Source organism: Pogona vitticeps, chromosome ZW-PAR (assembly GCF_051106095.1).
Source record: "Pogona vitticeps strain Pit_001003342236 chromosome ZW-PAR, PviZW2.1, whole genome shotgun sequence".
NCBI lineage: Eukaryota > Metazoa > Chordata > Lepidosauria > Squamata > Agamidae > Pogona > Pogona vitticeps.
The window spans coordinates 493,088-507,326 of record NC_135800.1 but is presented as its reverse complement, the minus strand read 5'-3'; the positions used below and the strand labels follow the sequence as shown (position 1 = coordinate 507,326).

Sequence of the window (14,239 nt, the reverse complement as noted above, 5' to 3'; positions counted from 1 at the left end):
ACTTGGCTTTGGCGTTCCTCTCCTTGCTCCGAGTGGAAACGCCGAGAGAGAGAGAGGCGGTCGATGCCGGCATCAAAGGCTTTCGCTGGCTCCCCCGGAGTGCCCATCGCCGGCGACACTTTGATTTCCCGCTCCCCTGGCGCTCCCCTGGTTCTCTCATGTATATTCCCGCCGCCCAGAGAAGCATCCCTCCTCAATAATTTAAGGCCTCCACCACCAGCGCTCTCGTCTCCAACCGAGCAATTACTGTAAGAAGAGTGCTTATCTCAATTTTTTCCTAAAAATCTGCAAAGGTAAGGGAAGCCCAGCCGACCAAATTTCACCCTGAAGGAATGAAACATTGTGGGGGATTTTGAGAGGCTCCTTTGCTTAGACAGCCCACCTGCGGGGACTTCCAAAGGACAGCTGGCCAAAATGGATGACCACCACAGAGATGGTCAAAGGGAGTAGCAGGTTCTCCATCTGGCCCAGTGGGGGTACAAATTCCCAGCCCCTGCCTCTGGCTACTGGGTGCTCCAATCTACTGAGTTATATCAACTCTAGAAACAATAGCCATGACCAAGGAGATCACACGAGACCCACCCCCAGGACATGGAGCGGATGCTTGCGGCAGCTTCCACCCATAACACATCCAGGATCATCCCCCAAACTGTCTGCCTGTTAGTAACGGAAAAGGCAGAACTGCCTCCCATCCCACTTCGTTCCCTGCAGCGCGGTTGGTCCAGCAGAATCCCTTGGTGGTCCCAGCAGCTGTAACAAAAAACATCTCAGTCTGGAAACCTTAAGAAGGGAAGGAGACATACCTTGGGCCCTATTCTTCCAGGATAACCTGGCAAGCCCGGAACGCCAAGTTTTCCCTGTGGAAACAAATTAAAAACACATTAAACACAACGGAGGGAAGAGATAAGCGCCTGTGTTTTCCAAATATAAGAGTTAAGCTAACTTCACGATTGATCTTAATTTGTATAAAGAAAACAACAACCAAGGTTGTGGATCGGGAGGGACAAGGAGAGGGACCACAAGTGCTCCAGAAAGAAAACCACGTAAAACCAAGACAGGAAATTCGACGTTAGCGGGATTTCAAAGCAGGAGGATTCCAAACCCACTTGGAAATGATGCCAACGGATCCGTTCTTGATCTGCCCTCCTGAAACTCAGGCGGGGCTTTTCAAGGAGGAAATGCACAGAAGGAATCATGCAATAAATTTAAGCGTATTCGTGTTAAGATCTGCAAAATCTTTCACGGAGGGTTTTGAACACCCCTGCACCTCACTGGGGCCAGGAAAAGAGTTAGGTGGGATTTTAAAGCACCAGTGAAGGCGAGGCAATACATTTGAGATCCGGACGTCACTAATTTTGGACAGGATTCTTTGCACATCTGTCCTACATGGGAAGGAAGGAAAACCTTACCTTTTCTCCTGAGGGACCCAGTGGGCCAGGATCACCGTTCGGACCGCCACGGCCTTTGGGGCCTTCCGGCCCGTCCTCACCCCGTGGACCAGGAGGGCCAATTTCACCCTAGGAAAAGCGGAGAACACGGCCATTGTCCTCTGGCGGCTCGCAGACCCTTGCTGCGCTCACGCAGAAGCAGCGGGGAAGTATTTAAGGACAATGGCATTTCCGGGTCAGCATCACGCTCCACTGATCTCTGGCATAAACAGCGAGCTTAGAGACCATCGGAAAAGCATTAAATAATTTGAAAAATAAGCGTTTTTCAAGCAAATATCAGGTTGTAAGATGGAGGAAGAGGTCTCTAATAGTAAGTCGCAGAGAGAGAACGAATCTTGCTTCTCCGGGGACCCCGTGCCTTCCCACCTCCAGACTTAGGAACCAGTCCTGTGGGGCTGAAGATGCTCAAACTCTGTGTTGCTTCCAAACACCTGCAGAACCTCTAAAACAGGGTGGGAGGCCCATCTAAAGCAGTCCTGTTGGCTTCCGGATAACATCCCTAGTGTCTTGAGTCTTGTCAACAGCCTGGGCATCTCTTGGGTCATTTGAACCAGCCCGGAGCGTGCCCTGTTCTGGAAAACTCACCCGGTCTCCTTTAATCCCCATGTCGCCTTTGAATCCCGGGAAGCCGTCTTCGCCCTACAAGAGAGGAAGAGGAGAAGGGGCACCGTTAGTGGTTGGGAGGGAAGAGGGAAGGTCGAGATGTCGACGCACCACCAACACCCTTCCAGCAAGGATCGCCTACGAAGCCCTTCACGGTTTGGGACCACATCACCTGTTGGCTAACATCTTTCCCCAAAGTCGCCTCCCCTGCTCTCTTGGGGTCCTCCCAAGCCATGATCCTACTCTGAAGGAAGCCAGGAAATCACCAACCCAAAGCAGGGCCTTCTTGGCTGTGGGACCAGCGCTCTGGAACCAACTCCTAATACAGCAACGCCTGGCCCTCTCTCCCCGCACGTTTGAAATACTTCTTTTCAGGGACAGGTGTTTCTTTGCAACCCTGCCTGATCTGTTTTTCTCCTTTTTTTCTCTCTGTTGATACGCATTGCATTCTCTGTTTTATTTGCAAATTGTGCCTCTTGGAGTTTCCGTGTTATTTGTTTAATCTGTTTTATTTAATATAGGGCTGCGGTGTTTTTATTTAAGGGTATGCCACCTAGAAGAGTGCACTGCACTCGTGGAGAGGAATGCAAATTTGAGAAATAACTAAACGAGGAATAAATGATTCCTGCAGCACAGACTCCGCCACCCGCTCACTCCAGACCTTGGCTGAGGAGTTCTCTTGTCCGTCTTCCAGGGGAACTGCAGGCAACTTGAGAAAATTGTTCTAGAACTCACGAACGAACTCCGCTCTTCATGATCTCAGAGAACAAGGGGAGAGGCTTTCTCCAACGGCCGCTGAACCCTGATTCTGTGACCTGCCTGAGGTCACCTCGTGAGGATCAAGTGGGGCTTTGAACCGGGGTCTCCAGAGATAGCCTAGCTCATAACCTCAAGATGAACAAACGCAGGTCAAGGATGCTCGACTCCCAGACCCGGACGCTTCGCGGGCACCCCCTGTGTCAAGAAGCTCTTGGGATTGGGGCCCTGGTGGCCTTTGGCCATGTTTTTAAAACCTGAAAGGAACAGCCCCCTTCCAAGCCCTCAGGTTTTTATCTTTCACATGGAGACAAGGCAGGCAGCCCTTCCGAACGCTAGCAGCTCGGAGGGGAGGAAGGACAGCTAGTTTCCATAGCAACCAGATTACCCTGCAATCGAGACGAGATATATAAGTATATACAGTACACATGCACGCATGCACATACATATATATGTGTGTGTGTGTGTGTGTGTGTGTTTTCTTCCCCTAGAGGGGAAAAATAAATGGAAATCCGCAGGGCAGGGACGGAGAACTTAAAAATATGTAAGACATTTAAAGTCATCTTGTTACTTCAGTAAAATAAAAAGGATCCTTTGGTTTCCTCATAAAGTGATCACAGAATCAAAGAATAATTGGGTCGGAAGGGGGCCTCCAAGGCCATCTAGTCCAACCCCCCTGCTCAAGGCAGGAATCCAAATCAAAGCAATTCTGATAGACGGCTGTCGTATTTTCTCGTGAAGCGCTCGTTCCTTCCTGAGATCTTGGCCCCCGTTGTCGTACGGCTCTAACAGTTAGGATGTTTTTCCTTGTATTCAGCCACGATCCGGCTTCCTGTCCCTTGAGCCCACGGTTGCGTGTCTTGCACTCTGGGATGATGGAGAACAGATCCTGTCCCTCCTCTGGAGGAGAGCCTTTCCAGTCTTTGATATCCGATCATCTCCCCTCCGTCTTCTTTCCTCAAGTCTGAAACCTGCCCAGTTATTTCCATCTTTCCTCCTCCCAGGGCTTGGTCTCCAACCCCATGACCCTCCTGGTGGCCCTTCTCTGACGTTGCACCAGTTTGGCCACAACCTTCTTAACGGATGGTGTCCAGAACTGGACACCGGACTCCAGAGGAGGCCTCACTGGTGCCGAACTGAGGGGAACGAGGACCTCCCTGGATTTGGACTAATATTTCACACACCTGGCAGGTCACCAGCAGAAAAGTGTCTCTTCCTTCCATGATCCCCGTTACCTTTTCACTTTCTACTGCTGGTTTATGAGTGCCCTTTCTTTTGACTTCAAAGATAAGGGGAAAGTCCTCTAATATAAACTCTCTCTCTCTCTCCTTGGTCTCCTTTTTTAATCTCTCTCTCTTCCCCCACTAGACCCTTTTCTTACTATCTCTCCCCCCCCCTCCTTCAAACTCCTGTTTGCTCTCCCCAGTCGCTCGATCTCATCACTCAGTTCATCTCAGTTTGTTCATGTCCGAATATACAAAAAGCGAAAGCATAATTTACTCAGACAATAATTACACATTCACTCATCAAATTTACTTTTAAGCTCTTGAACCCCTCAGAAATCTAGCATTTCTAAATGTTGTGGGGGGGGGGTGTTGGGTTTTTTTTTTTTGCATGCTTTTGAGAATCAGGCAAAAGATCAAAGTTAAAAACCAGTGGAAAGCATCAACATTCAAGAAAAAGAGAGAAAACTTATTAAGTATTCCCCGAAATTATTAGCCTTCTCCGCAGGGTCAGGCCAACACAAAAAGCTTTCATTTTCAGAAAAAAAATATATGAAAAGAAGAAGAAGAGGGGAACCCAAATGTTATTGCATACTAATTTAGTTTCAAGGAACTTTGTTTAATTGCTACCTCTTCTAAGCTATCCATATGACCAGTTCCTTTTTATTCATACCATTTTATCACCTCGATGGGATGGCTAAAACCTGCAGGTGGATCAACATTACCACGAGCCCCCGCCTCTCTTTCACCTGTTGCTTGAGTTCTGGATTCGGCACCTTTCCAAAACACAGAGTCGTTTCTTTCCAACACCACAGCAAATGGAAGGGAGGGTCGTCGGAGGCTGGCTGACCTTGTAAGGGACCCAATCCAAAGGGCAGTGCGGTGCAGTGGATAGAGTGATGGAGGAAGACTCATGAGGCCTGGGTGCAAATCCCCTGCTCAGCCATGGAAACTCACCAGGGGAGTGGAATTGGTCAAACCTCTCCTTAAATATCTGACTTATTAGGGTCGCTGATTTGACGGCACATACCAACACCATGTCTATTCTTTAATAGTAATCATGTGCCGCCCTGTCAATGCTGACTTAGGGTGACCGTTTTTCAGGGCCTTCCAGATAAGAGAGCAATCCAGAAGCGGCTGACCCTTCCCTTCTTCTGGGGGCATTTCTGGGACTGCGCAGTTGGCCCAAGGCCACCCAGGATGGCTCTTTTTTCCCTGGGATGCGCACAAGGGGGAATTAAACGCCTGGCCTCTGGCTCTGCAGCCACATAAGCCTCCGAGCTCTCCAGCCAGCTTGTTTATTATTTATCCACTTCATTTTTCCTTGGGGGGGGGCGAGGGTGTAAAAAAAAAAAACTAAACACACATAAGAAAACAACCCCCTTGCATTCTACCCTAAATCTTCCTTTATGTCCAATTCTCCTCTCCTGGAAACAAAACCATTATATAAGCTATCGTTTTATTTCCTTGGCAGAAGCAAAAAAAAAACCCTCTCCGGTTGCAACCTTAATAATTATAGATTGGATTAAGTCCTGCCTCGGACCCTCTTCTCCTCGGAGCCCCCCCCCCCAATCCTTCCAGGGAACTCCCCGGGGCGCCCTTTTTTCTCCTCCATCCCCAGCCCGGGAGTGTCAACTCCGGTGATGTAAATATTGGGAACCCGGGAAGGCCACCGACAAATTGCTTTCCACCGAGGCCGTTCCACACTCATCTCTTCAGCGAGAACTCACGAGCCGGGCCGATATTTCTTCCGGACGGCCAGGGCTTTAATGGCCGAGGCTCAATCAATAGCGCATCGAGTCCGAAAGCAATTGTGTCAGGTGCTGAAAGGGAGGAGGAAGCGACCAGAAATGACACCGGGGGGGGGGGGCTTTCGGTGGCGGCTTGTAAGCCGGTTCCCCGGTTATAATTGTCAGCTTTTCCAGCGACGGAAGGAAGAAAGGAAGGCTGGGGAGATTTAAGGCCAGAACAGGGGTGGGATATTACTCAGCCTTCGCTCCTCCTCGGGGAGAACATAACCGAACCCCTGGAAAAAAGCAGACAGAAAGCGTGCGGCTGCAGGGCGGCTGGTTTTAAGGGCAGCTCCAGTCGGCACTTTGGGCTTTTTCTGCCTGCTGAATTCTCAGGCTTTTTTGTTTTACGAAAAGGTGTAAATCAGAGGGATCTGTCGGTATAATTGAGATCACGTCCTGGGTCTACCAAGGGGGATCAGAAGCGGCGGCTCTTTTCCAATCCCCCCAAAACGAAACAGGCAGGGGGGGAGAACACGATGCAAGTTCCTGCAGGAAGGAGCGTTAAATCCTCCATCTAGAATTATACACATTGATCACGCCGGTTTATATTTAATTCAATAGGCTTGCATTGTTTTCCTCTGCGCAGAGCGGGGATTTTATTTTGGGGCATGATCCATCCACTCCGGCACCCCAGAAAGCGCCCGAAACCCACCCTCCAGTGACAAACCCCCCTTCTCCCACTTCTCTGGACTGGGATGTGCAGGGCAGTGGGGCAAGAACCCAGCAAGGCCCGAGGGATTTTGGCAGGGGAGTCTACTGGTTAGAGGTCTAGAGTAGGACCCCAGGGAGCCGAGTTCAAGTCTCCACTCCCCTCGAAATGCACACGGACCAGCCCCACTTTCTCTGTCTGATCTACCTCACAGGGATGTCGTGAGGGAGAAAGAGGGAGGGCCACGAATACCACCTTGAGATCTCTGATGGACGGGCATAATAGAAATGCAGTTCATGAACAAACAAATTAATTTTTAAGGCCAGTTTTTTTCCCTTCTAACCTCTGGCCAAACGCACAAGGTGAGCGTGGAACGAGGACCAGCCAGAAAGCAAGAAATCAGAATTTCATCCGCGTTGGGTTTCCCCCAAATTCTCATTTTCTTGACTAGACATTTTGCTCTGTCTGGTTTGAGGGGAGCAGAGGGTCTCCAAGGGAGTTTGCGTGCAGCTTCACATAGATTTACTTTAATTGCCCTCCTGCTTGCATATTAATTCATATTAATGCATGGGCATGCATATTAATTCACAGTAATGCACGGACAGGCATATTAATTCGCATTGTGTATCAATTCGGGAAATGAGACTTTGCTAGGTTTTGACAGGATTCCAGGTAAAACAAGCTTCTCCCAGAGAAAGATCCTAAAGACCAGGAGACACCTCCCACCCCCCAAGGAGGGCCTGACACGCCGGCAGCCCCTACGCCAGCATCCAGGTGAGTGCGACAGGTGAGGAGGGACCCTTTTTCTGACTTAGAGAACTTTGTCAAAGCAGTGAAGGGGGGGGCATCTTCTCACGTGCGGCACCACAGCATCCGGTCAAGGCACGGAAGTACACTCACCTTTTCTCCCTTGGTTCCTTTCAAGCCACGGACACCATCTGCTCCCTGTGGGTGGGGGGTAAGGGGGGGGAAGAGAGAGAGAAGCAACAGAAGAGAGGATTACGACCCTGGCCCAGCCAGAGGAGAGCCGTTCGGTTGTGACGCTGGAGCGGCTGGCTTTTCAAAGAGAGGAAGGCCGTCCGTCCCGTGGTCACCAGAGGCCACGGAGGAGATGGCCGGTCTCCGCATCCCACGCCCTGGGGTCCCTGAAATCGACCACCTCCGGCTTGACTTCCAGCTCTGCTGTTCTTATTATTGCCTTATTATTATTTATCTTTAACTGAGACAAATCACTGGGAAGCCATTCAACACAAGAGTCACTGGAAATAAGCCACACAAAGTGGAAAAGCGTATCACCTTTCCATGTGATGAATGGCACAGTCTCCCCGGCAGGAAAGCTATATTATTGCTTTATTATCAGCACAAACATTTCGTACAGAGAACATCGGTGGATACGAGTTACGTTTCTCTCTGCTTCTTCTCGTACTAAATTTCCCTGAATTCTTATGTTGGAAGGGAATAGAGTATCACAGTTACTAATTCATTTAGCTAAAATCTTGGATGAAAATTTCCTTAGATTAAGGAACCTGCAACAGTTAATTGGGTTAAAGAGCCGCCAAAGGAGCTTACACATCCAATGAAGGAAGGAATGGGGACAGAACAATGAGACCAAACATATTATTTAAATATGTGAACACTGTGTTTGAAACACTGGAATAGATTTACAACTGTCTCAACCCTTTGCCAGAAGCAAGCATAAAGAAAACCTCTTCCAGGGTGCTCTGCTTTTATGTGTTGATTTGTTTTTCTCCTGTAGGATTTATCGAGACTTGGTCTACGCCTTTTTCTAGTTACCCTACAGTTTTTATGAGAGTTGTTTTGATTCCTTTCCCAAACTGGCACCTCCCCATCCCCAGATTGAAGCAACAATATACGCTCAGAATGGCGGCCGAGGAGACAAAGTTTGCCGAGCACCCTCTTGTGGCTTGAACGGGTTATGTCTGCTGCCGGGGACGGATCGGTGCTTAAAGGAAACAAATCTTCACGATGTTGCTGAGTTTTCCAAGAAAAGCAAGGAGGGCTACAGCTTCTGAAGGCGCTCCTTTCACAAAACATGATCAAACAATTGCAACTGTGGGGGAAATCTGCAAAGCAGGGGTGTCAAGGCTCCCTTGTCTTGTCTTCGTATCTGGAAACGAGGGGTAGCAGCACATTTCACCTTCTTGATAAGGCATTCCCTGACACCCTCAACACAGATGAGAAAGGTCTTTTGCACAACACTGCCAATTTTTGCAAAACAAAACAAAAAACCCCAACAACAGCACGATTCCGGTTTCACTTGAAGCACGGAATGGGTTGCTTGTGTCCTCTGAACTGTCAGCCAGTTCTTCTGGGCTCATGGCGTGTGCCCTGCTTTGCAAAGTGGGAGGAAAGGGGGACACGGGAGATGTTTTGTTCAAACTGCAGAACAATTTTTTTCTCACTCTAAGATGGAGCTGAAGAATCCCGTTGAGAAAGAGGGATTCAATTTCGCGAGTATGTTGTTGCATCCACCGTGCAGAGGTTTCGTCTCTCACCCCGGAGTACGACTTAGAACGCTTGTGGTTAACAAGATACATTTCCAGCTTGGAGGCTGCAATTTCTTGCCCTTCTCTTTTCAGAATTTAACCGCGGGGCCGGAGAAAAATAGGACCCGAGTGGCCGAGCAGTTTGCTCAGCTGCCATGGCTATGTTGCCGTTTAACTTTCCTTCCGACATTTTTGGTTATGGGTTTCTTTTTCATGATCTGCTCCTGCCATGGAAGGGGGGGGGGGATGATGATGCTAAGAAAGCATCAGGCTTCAGATTGCAGGAAGAAACTCTGATCAAAAGAAAGGGGGGGGGGGTCCAGTGACACGCCACGCCTGTTAACCAAGGAGACACTTGGCCCCGTTTTTGGAACTCGGCTCTTGCGCAATTAGCACCACACTAGCCGCACAAAGCAAAAAATAATAATACATAGGAATGCTGCAGATTTTTGCAGAGGCAACATTATTTTTACGACGTACGAGTTCCTCTTTTGCTAAGTCGGCAAAAGATCAGCTGTTGTCTGAAGCAGCTGACAGGTGTTTTTAAAAGAAAAATGAAAAAGCAATAAAAAAACGGATTTAATTTGTCAGGCCTTTGGACAGAGGGGAAGATGACAGTTCTGGTTTTGTAGGACTTCAGAAAGCTGGGAACGCAGGAGGAAAAAAGCCAAGGGGGTGCGACGGTTCTCCCTCTGAAAACTTGGGGCCACCCATAGCAGGAGCAGCAGGTTACGGGCCAGCCGAACGGGAAGGAAGGCTTTGCACAATCCATGCACAGAACTCATGAATTTCAAGCTAGGTGCCTCTAAAAGTAGGGACACAAGGAAAGCTTGCCAATGCATCCTTTAAAAGGGAGACCAGCCCTCTGGGCAGTGCAAGGAGCTTCGCCTTCAGATTTCCACTAGTCATCCAAACAGGCCAAATTCTGACCCTCCCATTTCTCAAATCTCGCTCTCTTGCAGCAGGGCGAAAATATCCACCCCTTCGTCCTTTTGCATGGGAGGATAAAGGAAGTCACAACAGACATTCCGGCCTAAAAGCTATTAAGCCCATTAGGGAGTCCGGACCTCCTAATAGCCGTAATAACCGAATGGACCGTCCATTTTTAGAAGTACTGCATATCTGCAAATGCCATATTTTAGGAACGGGCAAGGTGGAAACGATGCTGGTTCCATGTTTTGACGGTGCACATTTCCAAAGCGTCTTCTGCACCGCGGGGGCTCCTTATTAGCCCCAAACAGCCCGATGACACTTTGGGTCTCTGTCGTTAAGAGTTACAGAGACCAGCGCGGGCCTGACTCGCAAGCCCGCCGACCCTCTCCATCAGCCTCCTCTCAACGCCATCTCCTCTGGCCCAATTCTGCCATTACAGGACAGGTTCCAAGGGGTACCCGGAGGCCGATTGTTTGAGAAGATTCATTCCCAGTACCCATCAAAACGCCCAGATTTTTCTGTGCAGAAGATGCCAGGGGGCACCCTAGTTGACTTCTCTGCATTTATGAGGACCGCGAGGGTTTGGTGCTAAGCTTTCTTACCTTCACACCCCGCGGGCCGGGATATCCGATGGGACCCTGAGGGCCGGCCGGACCCTGTGGTTGAAAGGAAAGGAAACAGAAAGGATTTAAGCTCCGGTTAAATGGAGTTGGCATTTATTTGGTCATATTTTTTTTAGTTAGTTCTGTAGCCACCCGATGCAGGCATCCCAAGGGAAGCCCGTCTGGTCCATACATACCTGGCTCCCCTTCTCCCCCGGGGGACCTTCTTTGCCAGGGTGGCCCTGTGATTAGGAAAAGGAAAAAGAAAGGGGGGAAAAATATAAATAATTGGATGGATGGATGGATGGATGGATGCAGAGAACTACATAACGGATGTATTTCCACACCACGAGCATGTCATTTATTCAAGGTGCACATCAACGCCCTTTCCGGCTTTGTCTGTACGCTCTCTCGCACGTTATTCCTCTAGATGGTTTGCAGATTTCCATTTATGCAGATGGCGACTTCTTAGCGAAGAACGGATGGAGCCGAAGACTCTAGCAAGCTCCGAGTGGCCGGTTTAGGCCTTTAAAGTCTCCATGGCTGGGCTCAGATGCCCTCCCTTGGTGGCTATTAGCCTTCCTAATCAGCTGGACGAAAAGCAGGACTCCAGCCCGAAATACGCCACACGACAGCCAGCCGAGAGCCCTCCCCTCCGTTCTTCGGGGCTGACGGGGTGAACTCTGCCCAGAGGACGGGGGCAAGCCGAGGGATGGGGTGGGGGTCCTGAATGCGTCTTCCCTACAGCTAGAGCCGGCACTGATTCTGTCACCCCGGCGTTCCTCAAAGGCCCATTCCTCTTCGCAGGCAAAGATACACCCGGAGCGACAGACAGGAGGAAAATGTGTAGCTTTGGCCCAAAGGGGCCAATTCTTCCCTGCAGGCAACAGAACTGTGGAGGTCCTAGCTTTCTAAGGGCAAAATATAGGCCAGGGCATCATCCTGTTTGACAAGAAGATAGGGCTTAAAATCCCAGGGAGGACAAAGCTGTGACGATCTGGGCTACGTCTCCCATGGGCCCCAGCCAACAGCACCCAAGGCAGGGGACGATGGGAGACGTAACCCGACAACTCCTGCTCATTATGGATTTACACCCACCACACCTTTCCCCGACGAGGGCGTTCCTCTTTCAGGGTCACCTTGCCCCCGTCAGGCCCACAGGTGGGCGCTCCCCGGGGGCAAGGCGGTCCTCCCTTTCTCGTCCAGCTTCTAAGAAGGAAGAAAAGCCACTCGTTTCCTCGGTCAAGCTTACCGGAGGGCCGTCAGCTCCTGGCATTCCGGGAAGGCCGGGTTTCCCCACGGGGCCCTAGGAGAGGAAGCGGAAAGAGGGTTAGCGACCCACCACGTCCATCCCAGAAGCCCGAGAAACCTCAGAGAACTGAACACCCCCCCCGCTGCAAGTTTTCCTTCTGCCCAGAGGGGGGCAGCTGGAGGTGATGCAGACGCCCGAGGAAGTGGGTGGGCTCGCATCCGTCCACTAGCCACGTGGGGGGTCCGCATCCTGCCCACAGGATAGCGCTCAGGTGTGGGGTGAGGGAGACGGGAGCGTTTGAAAGCCCCAATGGTGGCTGGACGATTTGCAATAACCTACCTTTTCTCCTGGGGGGCCGATCGCACCTTGAGGACCCGGAAGTCCCTAAGAGGAGGGGAAGGGAGAGAAAACAATGAGCAGACACAGACACACACACACACAAATACACAACACAATTTGTTGAGATATTGATCAGAAGGAGGCCACGAACCAAGCCTAAAGCTTTCATCCCAAAGCATGTGCTCTACTGCATTTAGTTAATGAATCGCCATTAGGGGCATTGAGAAGCGCTTGGGTCCCTGGTTCCCATCCCTACAAACGACAGATCCCAAGCAACGACAAGGAACAGACTTCATCTCGAATGGGCAGAGGGGCCCCCTTTTTGCAACTGGCCAAAGACAGCACCTTCTCACCTGAGCGCCTGGGTTTCCCTGCTGACCTGGCGGGCCGGGCTCACCTTGAGGACCCTTGGAAGGGAAAAGAAAAAGTGTGAAACTCCATGCTCCAAAGGCTGTAGGCCATAGATTTCAGAAACATCTTCCCTCGGCCTGCCGTGGCTCCCTCGTCGAAATGAATGCCGATTATACACATGCTGACAGGGGCTCAAGGAATTTGACTCTACTCTTCCTCTCTCACCATCCAGCCGAGCAGACCTGTAAACTCTCTGCTTCTGACCATGTGGTAGATCCAGAATCCCACGTGATTTAGGCTGCAATTTCTTTCTTTTATACTTTTATTCTTCTGACTGTAACTGAAGTCCCACAACGGTAAGTAAAGATGTGTTCCTTTTCTACTAAAGCTACTTATCAAGTGATTTTTATTAAACAAAGAGCTACTGCGAAAAGGTTGGGCTAGCTCTGAGACTTGAGATACTCTAACAAAGAGTACCACAAGATACCTCACCTTGATGTGGAGAATAATTTTACATTTCCTCATCTTTTCACATGGGGACGAGGCAAGGATCTACATCCCTTCTGTTCACACATGGTCATTCACGGAGGGGATTTCCCTGCTCCTTTATTTGAACAAGCAGCCACGGACTCAAGGTAGAAACACAACATGCATGCACACATGAACGTACACATCTGTGTAGGGCTGTTTTGATGATCATCCATCACCCCACGTGTGTGCATCTGTTTGTTTGTTTTTGAAAAAAAGTGATACACCATACCAGTGGGAAATCAATTTCACGATAAACATTAATTAGCAGCTCTTTAATTGAGGAAAGCAACATCCACACCCACTGAAACGAAGGCGGTCTTTAAAAAGCCATTGGGAAATGAACTTTACACAACACGGGCGCGCACTCTGGGCTACAGAAACTTACCACATTCCCCTTAGGGCCTGGTTGTCCATCCATGCCTGCGATGCCCTGAGGAGAAAGTTATAAAAGACAATATGAGGGTGTGTGTGTGTGTGTGTGTGTGTGGGATCCGATTATTCTGAGAAAATGAAAAGAAAGACAGTTTTCCTAGCAGGAAGTGTTTCGGTTCAGGCCTAAAGGGTTTGTTGGTGTGTGTGTGTGTGTTTGTTGTGATGCGCTGGCAAGTGAGAACCAACCTATCATGACCCCGTTGGGGCTTCTCAAAGTAAGTGAAATATTTAAGAAGTGTTTTGACTACATTCACTCCCCCCCCCGCCCCCAGACCGATGGTGGGGAGAAAAGCAGTTTTTAAGAGGTTTCCCTGCAGTTCCCTCTGCAAATCGCAGAAGTGTTTGTTTATTTATTTATTTATTTAGAAAATATGACTGCCAGGACCCACTTTTTTTCGACTACAGGTGTAAGAGAGCACAGTGGTCCCCCATTAGCTATGCAACCTGGGGAGGGGAGCAATGCACCCAGTGGAAATGTCAGGCCGCTCAGATCAATGCCTGCCACAAGATGCTAGTCCTCACCCTCTGCTTTTCCTCCTCTTGGCAGGCTGGTTGTCCACTTCCAGGAAAGGGGAGGCATCAGTGGGAGAGGAAGGCCTGCCACCCACCCACACACACACACACACAACCCCGGAAGAGATGACACCTTAATCCTTTGGTTGCTTGGCTTGAAGCAGCTGCCCAGCGACACCCCTGCGCCTCCTGGCGAGGAAGTCCAGCCGGCTCTAAGTCCGGACTCCCTGCTTGCTCGTCTCCACATCCCTGTCGGGTAACTTGGGGTGGCCTTGTTTCACGGGGGGGGGGGCTTTTCTCCTGTTCT

General features: G+C 49.9%; 1 protein-coding gene across 2 annotated transcripts in view; it reads right to left on the bottom strand.

The window, feature by feature from the left end:
* The window catches only part of COL5A1 (collagen type V alpha 1 chain), a 103,040-nt gene that overhangs the window by 31,384 nt on the left and 57,417 nt on the right, over nt 1-14,239 (bottom strand). For both annotated transcript variants that reach the window (XM_072984553.2, XM_020812243.3), the window contains exons 22-31: nt 13,373-13,417; nt 12,459-12,512; nt 12,106-12,150; nt 11,767-11,820; nt 10,712-10,756; nt 10,515-10,568; nt 7,373-7,417; nt 2,034-2,087; nt 1,410-1,517; nt 804-857 (exon numbers count right to left, since the gene is read on the bottom strand). In XM_072984553.2, the coding sequence (XP_072840654.1) occupies nt 804-857; nt 1,410-1,517; nt 2,034-2,087; nt 7,373-7,417; nt 10,515-10,568; nt 10,712-10,756; nt 11,767-11,820; nt 12,106-12,150; nt 12,459-12,512; nt 13,373-13,417 (558 nt within the window). The remainder of the gene's footprint in view (nt 1-803; nt 858-1,409; nt 1,518-2,033; nt 2,088-7,372; nt 7,418-10,514; nt 10,569-10,711; nt 10,757-11,766; nt 11,821-12,105; nt 12,151-12,458; nt 12,513-13,372; nt 13,418-14,239) is intronic.